General features: G+C 35.6%; 2 protein-coding genes across 2 annotated transcripts; one reads left to right on the top strand and one right to left on the bottom strand.

Annotated features, from left to right (window-relative positions):
- The first annotated feature begins 900 nt into the window (after positions 1 to 900).
- On the top strand, positions 901 to 3,317 carry LOC143637059 (nicotinamidase 1-like). Its single transcript, XM_077104525.1, has 5 exons — positions 901 to 1,093; positions 1,564 to 1,747; positions 2,555 to 2,688; positions 2,793 to 2,978; positions 3,130 to 3,317. Exons 1-5 carry the CDS (start codon positions 953 to 955, stop codon positions 3,208 to 3,210), a joined length of 726 nt encoding a protein of 241 aa, XP_076960640.1. The 5' UTR covers positions 901 to 952; the 3' UTR covers positions 3,211 to 3,317.
- Positions 3,318 to 4,311: 994 nt separating this feature from the next.
- Positions 4,312 to 11,635, bottom strand: LOC143637050 (protein EXECUTER 1, chloroplastic-like). The gene is made up of 11 exons (XM_077104521.1): positions 11,136 to 11,635; positions 10,118 to 10,234; positions 9,967 to 10,032; positions 8,806 to 8,912; positions 8,615 to 8,696; positions 7,815 to 8,537; positions 7,610 to 7,733; positions 6,446 to 6,615; positions 6,304 to 6,378; positions 4,799 to 4,891; positions 4,312 to 4,735 (listed from the first exon to the last, which is right to left on the bottom strand). Exons 1-11 carry the CDS (start codon positions 11,538 to 11,540, stop codon positions 4,643 to 4,645), a joined length of 2,055 nt encoding a protein of 684 aa, XP_076960636.1. The 5' UTR covers positions 11,541 to 11,635; the 3' UTR covers positions 4,312 to 4,642.
- Positions 11,636 to 11,932: the final 297 nt, after the last annotated feature.

Below are 11,932 nucleotides of genomic sequence, written 5' to 3'. Positions count from 1 at the left end.
GTTTTCCCCACTTTCTTTTTCTTTCCATCTTTAAATGAATCTTGGGAACAAAACTTAAGTTTTCTTTCTTTTCAAAAAAAAACTTGGAAACACACCAAATCATTTTTTTCCTATCATTGCTTTTCCTTTATTCTCTTTAACAAAACTAGGGAACACAGTGATAGTCTCTAGGATATATTGTTGTTCTTTCCTTTGTCTTGAGTTATGCGGGTGATTTATATTTCCCGCGTATGACATATGAGGGGGTCCCCTCTTACCCGCGGGTGGTACTTACCCTATCTCTATACACGTGCAACAGTTGACATTGGTCTTTGCGTTCTGCGTGCACAGACTTTAACCTCAGTTGTTGACATGGCATCTGTAAATGCTTCCGATCATTTAATCAGTTGAGTGATAAGTTGGTTGTGGCTCAATGGTAGAGCACTCACTTTACAAGTGAGAGGTAGGGGGATCAAACCTCACTACCACCAACTTATATGGGAGATATGAGGGATGACCTTGGCTTGACAGGGTTCGAGTCCTGATCTCACCCGGTTTTACCGGCTCCTCGCTGTCGTGCCGTTTGGCGGGCGTGGGGGTCGGGTTTTATCCGGTGAATCCCTCAACAGGTGAACCGCTAGGGGCTCCGTCCGTCCGGACTAGTGGTCGGCTTGGGCTACCTTTAGCTAATGGGGGCCACGTACAGGATACCCGACGTTACTTAGTTGCCGTTCAAAAAAAAATTTTATCAGTTGAGTTTTTAACCTTGTGTTGGACCCACCTACACACCACCACAAAGGTTTGGATTATTTTTGACTAGGGACAGATGACATAGAATTCAACACTTCTAATCTAGTATGGCATATGTTCCAAATTTAGGTGGGGACCATCTTCTGTCATTAAAACACAAACCAAAACAAAACAAACCACAACACACCAACATCATTAACACTTCCATTTCATTCAATAAAAAATGGTGGTAAACGCAGTTGAGCTATTGAAGCAAGAGATACCAATGGAGGAAGAGTCAGTATGCATGCCTGATGATGTCATCACTGGACTTGTTCTTGTTGATATCATCAATGGCTTCTGCACCATTGGAGCTGGAACTCTGGTCAGTCAATTAATTAGATTTTAAACCACAAACAGTTAGTTGATGATCTGGTTGTGTGCAAATTGATATGATTATTTGGTAACGATTGAAGGATATAATCTTGATTTAACATTACGGTTAAATACGAACAACCGAGAAATAGAGGGGGTGAATCAAATAAAAAATTTGAAGATTAATATCAGAGAATAAATTGAGTAATTTATTGTTAGGACTTAGGAGATCATTATTAAAGTTAGAGATAGAGTTTACTTTTTTATTTGTTTTGAGTATTATTAGAAATTAAAGTTGGAGTAGGAAACGATTTTATGTTAGTATAAATAGAGGTGTAGGGTTATTGTATCTTGTGTGGTTTTCGTTGTTGCTCGATCGATCCAATAAATTATCGGTGAGTTAGCACAAAATTATCGGTGTTGCTCGATCGATCCAATTAATTCCAACAATAATGATGATTGTGTTTGTTAATTAATTAGGCACCTAGAGAGCCAAACAACCAGATGCTGGAAATGATTGATGAATCAGTGAAGCTTTCAACGGTTTTCTGTGAGAAGAAATGGCCGATTCTTGCGTTTTTAGACACGCATCAGCCTGGAAAACTCGAACATCCTTACCCTTCTCATTGTCTTGAAGGCTCTCATGAATCTGATCTGGTTCCTGGTATTATATATATTATTCTTCTTCATTGTGATCATCGAATCGTAATGGGTGTCAATCGTGTCGCGTTGGTAGGTTGAAGGGTTTTGGGTTGGGGGCTTATTGATTTTGGTTGACTTGTTCAACCTGCACACCGCTGTAGTTTTATTAATGTCAAAAGAATCAGCCATAACTTGCACACGCTTAAAACTAAAACACGACCGTTATAACTCAGCTTTTTAAATGTCTTAGACGGGTGGCAGGTACTTGTAAACATGTTAGTTGGGTTGGTTTGCGTAGAATGGTTCGAGAGACTTAAAAGTCACTATAAAAAGCATTTTAACGCATAAAACTTTGTAAATGATTTATTTGGAAATCATATTATAGCTGAGACAATATTGTAATCATATTATGTAGATTCTATATAAAATGTTAAAAACTTGAAACAAGAAGTGGTTTGGGTGCCATGAACCAAACAACTACATGTTTTGGCTGAGCCCATTTTGGCCTTTACTTGACTCCAATGGCTGTTTCGGCTTCTTTGGCTAGAGGTGTGTCAAATATTGAAAAAGGTTTGAGAAGGACCACTTATGAACATGCCCGAACTGTAGGGTTGAAACCCGATCTTTGACTTTTTTCAAAACGGTCAACTCCGATCTTCGAATTTTTTTCAAACCGTTTACAACAAAAAACTTTTTTGACTTTTATTGACCGAACGCAGAACAACTACCAATCCTAACCAGTTTGAGCAAAAACCCGATTTGTACACCTCTACCCTGGCTCATCTTTGGTTTCATATAATTTCTCACTTCCCTTTCTCTCTATATATAGCTCTAAAGTGGTTGGAGAGAGAATCAAATGTAAGCATTAGGCGCAAGGACTGTTATGATGGATATATCGGTTCCATAGAAGAAGACGGTTCAAACGTTTTTGCTGACTTGGTCAAAAACAATAAGATACAAACAGTAAGTATTTCCAATAATTACCCAAAAACATAACCATACAAATCACAAAACTTCAACCACTAAGAACCGCCTAAACATTTTGTGTTTGTTCATCCTTGTTCAAGTTATTGGTGGCAGGAGTATGCACCGACATATGTGTGCTTGATTTTGTCTGCTCCACATTATCAGCAAGAAACCGCGGTTTCCTGACACCATTGAAAGATGTGGTGGTGTATTCCCGCGGTTGTGCTACCTTTGATTTCCCGGCTTTGGTTGCAAGAGAGACTAAAGATGCCCTGACTCATCCCCAGGTATATACAGTTAACTCCTAGCTAGGTGGTCTTAATTTAAATGTAATGAGATATGATAAATACAAGTTATTTAAAAGAAAATAAATGTGGAAGATAATCATATCAAGATATAAAGATTATAATAGGTTACTGAAGCATGAATGTTTGGCAGGAGATAATGCAGCATATGGGTTTGTATATGGCTAAAGGAAGAGGAGCAAGAATAGCAAAGGGTGTGTCTTTTGGCGCATGAAACCAATATTATTAGGTAATCAATCTTATTAATAATATGTACTCAACTTGATCTACTAAACTTATTATGATTGTATCACTTGTGTTTGTAATATATATATATATATATATATATATATATATATATATATATATATATATATATGTTGTGTGTAAGATGCTTTTGGGGTATTTACCGTACAGTTTAGTGCTTAAAATACATTTTGGCCAACACATTAGCTACGAATGTTCAGGGTCCGGTTCTGCAAATCTTGATAAACATTTTAAGACAAACCCCTTCGAAAACGACAAACGGACTGTTGGTTGGTCAGAGCAGCTGAGCTTGCCTATATCACGATTTGACAATTCGGTTTCAACAGTTAAGGCTTGGCATATAAAATGCTGAAAATTAAAGAGTAGAATCTTAGATTAGTTTTCAATATATAAGGATCGTTCGAGACATTACATATTACATTTCTAACATGCAAACAAATAACAATCACAACATATGCTATGCTAGCCCGTCAATTCGGTTTCATGGCCGGTTGGTTCCAAGTTCCAAACTATCATAGCCAAACCATGAGCCGGATCGTCATTTTTCAAACCAAACTACTTTTTTTTGTTTCAGTGGTTTTATGATTAGAGTTTTCAAAAGTGCAATTAACAGGGTTTATTTGCTTCAGTTGGTTTCAAAGGTTTATGAACACCCTTAGCACCGGAATATCAACTTTAAAATATCATGTAAGGGCTAACAAGCAAATATCAACTTCAAAACCAACAGAAACTAGCTTTAAATATAATTTACAAAGATAAAAATCAACAAAATTTAAACTTCCTCTATTCAAGACTTAATCTATCAAGCTGATTGATTTAGATGTTGGGGATATAACACCAACTTTAGATACATCAAATGAAACCAAAACTAACTCTGATAATTACATTTGTCATTTGACTCTAATGGAAGATTATGGAAACTCACTCTCCACTCTTAATACTCCACAAGTCATCTGACAGTGCAAATAATAATAATAATAATAATAATAATAATAATAATAATAATAATAATAATAATTTATTTTGATTTTACTATCAGTCTTTCACTGCTTAAATGATACTTAATCTATCAAGCTGATTGATTTAGATGTTGGGGATATAACACCAACTTTAGATACATCAAATGAAACCAAAACTAACTCTGATAATTACATTTGTCATTTGACTCTAATGGAAGATTATGGAAACTCACTCTCCACTCTTAATACTCCACAAGTCATCTGACAGTGCAAATAATAATAATAATAATAATAATAATAATTTATTTTGATTTTACTATCAGTCTTTCACTACTTAAAAATCATTTAAGCATGAAACTAAATGAAGATCTTGCCTATAATATCTGATCCAGCTAAAAAAAAGATTTGTGAAGATTCATTCATGTACAAAGAGCATCTTTATTATTCCTGCAGCCTCAGCTGATTAAAGAACACCAAGAAATGAGATTCTGGGGCCCAGTATACAAATCCAACAACAGGACCTCCGTTAATGTACTGCAAGAAAATTAATTAAGTCAAAATTCTATAAAGTCACAAGTCAACAAAGAAAGTGGGTACCTTTCCATCCAAGATAACAAGTTCACCATCAACCCATCGAGGATTTTGAAATCCTGGGTCTGCAAGCCTCCCTTGTCCCCGATATCGAGCGATCTGAATTATCATGAAAATATTCAGTGAAACGTTCGATAGGAAGTTCGTTTATGCCCGATTATTTAATAAAGTTCATTTAGCTAACGAACAAACATGAACACATGGCTTGTTCATTCGTTTATGTTTATGAACGTTCGTTTGTTTAAAGTCGTGCATTTGCGTTCGTTAGTTTTATGCATAGTTATCAAATGCGATAAGCGCTCAAAAGCGTTGAAGCTGGGCCTAGCGCTTAGGCGATAAGCGCAAAAAAGGCGCCTGATTTAAAAAAAAACGCACATTAAAAAACAATTTTTTTTAACTAAAATAGAACATCATAATAAGAAAACATACATTCATTCTTGAAATAGTTCATAGAACAACTATTTTACTTTATATGTTAACCTATCATTATTTATAAAAAAAGTGATCTTAGGGTTACTGTATCACACTGCTGCAGTAGCAGCAGAGCTGCAAAGTGCAAATGCACAGCTACAATTTTACTTTATAATATAAAACAAAATGACTTGTTTGTTGCAGCTTTTCTATTTAAACCCCATGTATAGAAAATTAGAACACCAAAAAGGCTTTCATCCGCTTCCTTCCAGGTAATGCTCCTCCATTTCAGGCCGGAATTTCAGGTCTTAGCCGGAATCTGGTCGGAATTTTCAGATTTTAGCCGGAATCTGGCCGGAAGCGCGCCTCGACCGCCACCAGGCGCTTTACCTGCGCTGCACCTTAAATTAGCGCCTAGGCGTGCGCCCAGTGCGCTTTTAATAACTATGGTTTTATGGTTGTTTAAGTTTGTACACTTATATGATTGTTAAAACTTTTAGATCCTTATTACTTAGTGTATTTTTTTAAAATTAATATACTACCCCTAGAATGAAGCCAAGTTTTATCAACGTTTACTTTGAACTGGCATTTATTTAATTATACTCGCTTATCTTCGTTCATATATTTTCAGTTATGTTTGTCCGTTTATGTTCATTTGCGTTCGTAAACCGTGTGTTTATACTTAAACAAACAAACACGAACAATCTCAGTTTCTTAACGAACGAACACAAAGAAGAAAACTCCATTCTTTTAACTGTTTGTGTTCAATCGTTTGTTCGATTAGAGTTAAACAACCTAACATGAAAATGCCCCGTTGATGTTCATTCAGTTATATTCGCTTATGATCTTTCATCTCTCCGCAGTTATACTGCCCGTTTATACTTCAATGAACAAACATAAATAAACACGAACACGCTCATTTTCTTAACAAACAAGAAAACTCCGTTCGTTTAACTGTTTGTGTTCGATCGTTTGTTCGATTAAACTTAAACGACCTAGCATGAACATGCCCTGTTCGTGTTCGTTCAGTCCATCTATACGCCTACTCAAAATGCTCAACATATATAATAAAACATTTAAATAAATATATAGAAACTTGCCACCCCAAATTCTTCTGGGATGATGCCTCTATGAGGTAACTGATACTTGGTTCCAACTTTTGCACGAAATGCAACCTGTAGAAATTATAATAATAAAAACAGTGTGTATAAAATTTTATCAAAAAATTGGTGAAAAACATACCTGTCCAGCTGGAACATAAGGATCCCCAGTAATCTTTACGGCTTCTACATACTCGTAAAACTCGAGATTTGAAAACTTCTTTGTGTTACCATCTTCTTGCCACTGACCGAATTTCCGTTTTAATTGAATTACCTCAGAAGTGTATATACCATGTGCACCGACATATAATCCTGCCAAAAATGTTTGAAAATACGCTTATCGAATTCGAATTGAATAATATAATTTTGTTGGAAACGAATGAAATTCAATTATACTTCTTTGTAGATTTCTGTTCGGATTAGAAATTCAGTTTTAATAATAATAATAATAATAATAATAATAATAATAATAATAATAAAAGTCAACATTATCCATTATTGAATATTTTTTATTTTGTAAGGTTTAGCTATGTTAATAAAACATTTAAATGTCTTAAAAAATTAAGTAAAACTATTACTTCAATTACCTTTTATATACATTGGTTAGAAAAAAACTTTGCGAGTTCAAAACAAGTAGGGGTGTAAACAAGCCAAACCGGCTCATGAGCTATTCAAGATCGACCCGTTAAAAGCTCGAATCGAGCTGAGCTTAAACGAGCTCAAGCCCGAGCCTTTAAAAAAACTTGTTTAATAAAAGAGCCGAAGCCCGAGCTTCACTTATCGAGCATGAGATGGCTCACGAGCCTATTATATATATAACTTTTATTTAATGTATTAAATAAATATAGTTGCAAAATTAATTTTTGTTACACATAAACTTATGATAAAACTAAATAATATATATCATGTTATATACAAAAGATATGATTAACAAAATACATATAAATAATTAAAATGTATATATATTGATTAATAAATAACAAACAAGCCGAGCTCGAGCTTGAAAAACGACTCACAAGCTGAGCTCGAGCTTTAAAAAAAGCTCAATACGAGCCGACCTCAAGCTCTCGTAAGTTAAAACGAGCCAACCTCAAGCTCTAGTAAGTTAAAACAAGCCGACCTCAAGCTCTCATAAGTCAAAACAAGCCAAGCTCAAGTTCTCATAAGTCAAAGCGAGCCGAGCTCAAGCTTTCATAAGTCAAAGCGAGCCGAGCTCAAGCTCTTGTAAGTCAAAGCAAGCTGAGGCTCGGCTCACTTGCTTACACCCCTAGATACAAGTCAAATTCCAATTCTGCCAAATTCTCACCATTTAAAGGATCCCGATTAGAGGGAATCTCGATTCGGTTAAATGTTGTAGATCCAGATAACGGTTGACGGTTTTGAGCCTGACTGAGACTAAGATTTATCAACTGATTCACATCTTTAAGCACCTGAACAAAAAAAAAGACATTATCAAAAACTCAATGGTTTTTACAATAGTCAAACATTTAATTCATATAGTCAACACCAACCTTCATGGGTATCTTCCCGGTTCCAATATACTTTGCAAGATTAAGCATAACACTATCTATACTTCGAGCACCTTGATTCTTAGAATCCTTTTTATTTGAAGATTGTGCATTACTAGATTGTACATTTTGATTTTCTTTTTGTATGGAGAAAGTGAAGGATGAGCGGTTTTTCTTTTCTAGCTGAGCTGGCATTCTAACCAAATCTTTATGAGACGTATCATTGGAAACCTTTTGTACCAAACCACCAACCACAACTTTGACCGCGATTTGACTATTATAACCGCCGTCAATTATAGTATTACCAGCATCAATATCAATATCTATATCATATTGCTCTCCATCAGTTTCAGTTTCATCTTTAACTTCCACTATATCACCATCATCTTCATCATCGCTGACATCATCTTCATCATCATCATCTTCATCTTCTTCATCCATGATTTGTTCAACCACTTTTGATATTAAATCTCTGTCTATTTTTCCTGGTGACGTCACATTCATAACCTTAATTTTCACATCTTTTGCACCGGGAATCATGTCCCGGAGAATATTTTCAAAGCTATATTCCTCGTCGTCTGTATCTTCTTTATCTTTTGTAAATACGTCACCTTTGTCACCCGTGGGGTCCACTGTATTCACACTGTTGATAATATTAACATTTGATGACTTCGGGGAAAAAAGAGAAAAATCTTGAGGACCCTCCTTTCGTTTGAGGTATACAGCCTGATTATACAAATTCAATCTCATTGTAAGTTAATGATGATAAAGGTGACCAAAATGACCCGGATAAAGAAAGTTACCTGATGCTTGTATTCTCCTTTATCATTCATTGTAATAAATATTTCAAACAAAGGGGCACCATCTGCAGCCTTAGCAAGCTGCCTGAAATTCGTAAATTTAAAAAATAACTATAATAACATATAAAGAATTAAAACTTTAAAATGCTGACAAATTACGTCCAACTATAACATAGCTTTGAGGTATAGGCTACCTGGGACTATAACTTCTTGCAAGGTATCGTCCATGCTCTGCACTTATACGGATGATTCGACCATACGGGTCCTTGCTATCATCTGAAAATCCAGCCCACCAACCAACCTAAAATTTGAGATGAACGGAATATAGTTATTAATATGTGCTAATGTGAAAACAAAAAAATTGAATGAATATAATTTTAAATGTCAGTCATGATAAGAAGACTCAATAATCAACTTTCTTGTGGCTTTTAATGCTATAATTAAAACTATAGACCTGAAAGTGGCAATTTCGAGTTGTTTACTTATATATGCGACAACGATTTAGTTTAATCTCTAAAGCATCAAATGAGCTGAGTCGCCAAAATCCTATTATTAACGCATACAACCACTTAAACCATTATATTCAAAGATTAACATTATTATTGTACTAGTACTAATACAAGTTGTAACTATATCTAGCACAATGGTCATCTCTAAAAACAGACAAAAAAGGTTTTACACTGTTAATCGTGTACTAAAAAACAACCAATTTTAACCTAACTAAACCCATTTGACCACATTCTTGTTGCAACCTTTAAGCTTTTATTTTTTGGTAAACTGGCCGAAGCCATGGCAAGCTTTCATTAACAATAAAAAGAAAAAAAATTGTTACAAACTAAATGCATCTCCCCCCCCCCCCCCTCCTGGGTATAACCATGGAAAAAGACCACAAAAACAAACAATCATAAACTAGGCCTAACACTAGGTCCAAACCCACTCAAAAGCTCAATCAAGCCTAATAAGCAAACATCAAAACAAAGCATAATAAAATCAAGCATACCCAAACTAGTGTTATAAAAGAATCACTGTGATCATTTTTAGAGTAATATTTCAAAATACTGAAAGCATATGAATAATGAGGATAACATGGTTGAGATGATCCAACTCAAGTATGGCTCCAATAGAAAAGGCAAACCTTAGTTAGTTGTAACAATACATAGTTAGTTGTAACAATACATTACAAGCAAAACTAACATTAGCTTTAATAGATGTTTTACCACCCCGTCAAACAAACGTATGTGCATATTGCTTACTCAAATTGATTTTACACGTTTGATTGAGTTCCACAGAGATTGTGCTTATACAAGTAACATTCAAAACCACCATATTTAAAGAAAATGATAATAACAACTCACCAAACCCGCACTAGCATAATCTCGTACAAACGCTGCATCCTTGTAACGTTCTTCTTTTATAGCTTTCTGCAACAAGACTCTAGATCAGTACAGATACTGTAACCTTATATTTACTGCCCTTCACTTATTACAAATCAAATCATTCTCTTACATTCAACTGAGACATCACCCTGCCAACAGTATCATTATTAGCAGCTGCTGCAATTGCAACCTTGATCCTAGCAGCATCTTCATAGTCCTCATTAGCAACAGCATGCTTTAATTGTATCTATCATAAAACACACCTCACAATTTCAACATAGTAATGTTATCACGAAGATGATAATCACATAATTCAACCTCACTACTAAGGCTGTAAACAAACTGAATGTCCGGGAAACTGTTTGTCAGGAAGTTCGTTTATGTTCGTCCGTTTAATAAATAAACGAACATGAACAAAGAATTCCGTTCGGTAAGCTTAATGAAAGAACACGAACATAGGCCACGCTCGTTCAGTTGTGTTCGTGAATGTTTCGTAATGTGTTCATTTAGGTTCGTTCGTTACTGTTCAATTACATTGTCTACGTTCGTCCATTATGTTCATTTACATATACTGTGATATACATATGGTCGTTTATTAGAATTTTACTGTAACTATTTTTATTTATTTATTTACCTTTTACCATTACAATTTCGATATAATTATGTTTATGATGGCTATGATTCGCTTTTTTGGATATTATACAGTGTACTTCCGGATTTTCAGTTGATCTTATAATGACCATTCTCGAGTTAATATATGTTCCTTTGTGTCCGTGTTTGTTCATTTATGTTCATTTGTATTCGTTAATGTCCATTATTGCCCATTCACAAAACTAGTGTGAACGGACACGAACAAGCTCAATTCCTTCACAAACAGACATGGACACAGGATACGGTTTGGTAAAGTGTTCATGAACCGTTCGCATGTCGGACAACAGGTTAACAGACAAACACAAACAAGGTCTCGTCTGGTTCGATGCGTTCGTTTACAGCCCTAATCACTACCAAATAAGCTCATCAAGTTCACATACTATGACATCTCAATCTTAACTAGCAAACCATAATCCTAAGCCTAACACGAGTTCAAACAATGATATGAAAACTCAATACCTGCAAACCCTAACAACAGTTGAAGCAACAATTTATACCTGCAATAAGTCAACAATCCTTTCCTGTTGATCGACGTCATCAAAATGCTTCTTCCACCGATCCCAATCCCACTCATCCTCACCTTCCTTCTTCAAACTAACATCATCATCATCATCTTCATCCACCTTAATATTATTATTATTATTATTCCGATATCCATCCAGAAAGTCATCGAACCACTTGATAACGTTCCGAACATTCTGCTGAAACCATCGCCTAGGGCTTTCTTCATTATCGGAGGTCCGATGACACCGGCAGACGGTTGAAGAAGAATCCAAAACCCTAGGTGAAGAGCTGGAGAGTCGAGTCGACGAATAATAGGTTAGTTTGCTAGGGGTTGTGTGGTAGCTGAGTTTGTGGCTGCGGACGGATGGTGGGAAGTTTGGGGGAGATACAGACGCCATTCAACACAACAAAGAGCGAGGTTTACAGAACAACAAAATATTATTATTATTATTATTATTATTAGGAGAGAAGAGATAAGAGGTCGATAAGACGAAAAGACGGATCAAGTGGAGTAGCCAATAACACGTGGATTTTATTGGTCTTTATACTAACCTCTGGCTGGTGGGGTTACTCAACTCAGGTTACATGACAACACTGTCGTCAACCCCAGCCCCCCCGACCGACGGGTAGGAGCTCAGGGTTATACGACCCGTTATCTAATCTAATTAGTATAAAAGAGAAGTTTGGTGTCACAAAATGACTTACTTTTGTTTTTATATATATAGTAATGGTTTGGATAGTTGGCATATGTGAAGGTGTTGGTGGGATGATAATGTTGGTAAGGTAAAGT

This window comes from Bidens hawaiensis, unplaced genomic scaffold (genome assembly GCF_021521415.1).
Source record: "Bidens hawaiensis isolate Kalapana, Puna unplaced genomic scaffold, B.hawaiensis_p1.1 tig00000599_1, whole genome shotgun sequence".
In the NCBI taxonomy this organism is placed as follows: Eukaryota; Viridiplantae; Streptophyta; class Magnoliopsida; order Asterales; family Asteraceae; genus Bidens; species Bidens hawaiensis.
Note: the sequence above shows the minus strand (reverse complement) of the source record. Positions and strands in the feature narration are given on the sequence as shown.

What these genes read in the sequence shown, in the direction of transcription:
- LOC143637059 (XM_077104525.1), top strand. Translation starts at nt 953, where the DNA reads ATGGTGGTAAACGCAGTTGAGCTATTGAAGCAAGAGATACCAATGGAG. An exon ending in CCATTGGAGCTGGAACTCTG is followed by an intron (nt 1,094 to 1,563) that starts GTCAGTCAATTA and finishes TTAATTAATTAG; the next exon opens with GCACCTAGAGAGCCAAACAA. An exon ending in TGAATCTGATCTGGTTCCTG is followed by an intron (nt 1,748 to 2,554) that starts GTATTATATATA and finishes CTCTATATATAG; the next exon opens with CTCTAAAGTGGTTGGAGAGA.
- LOC143637050 (XM_077104521.1), bottom strand. Translation starts at nt 11,540, where the DNA reads ATGGCGTCTGTATCTCCCCCAAACTTCCCACCATCCGTCCGCAGCCAC. An exon ending in GGATTGTTGACTTATTGCAG is followed by an intron (nt 10,235 to 11,135) that starts GTATAAATTGTT and finishes GTTTTATGATAG; the next exon opens with ATACAATTAAAGCATGCTGT. An exon ending in CCGGGAAGATACCCATGAAG is followed by an intron (nt 7,734 to 7,814) that starts GTTGGTGTTGAC and finishes TTTTTTGTTCAG; the next exon opens with GTGCTTAAAGATGTGAATCA.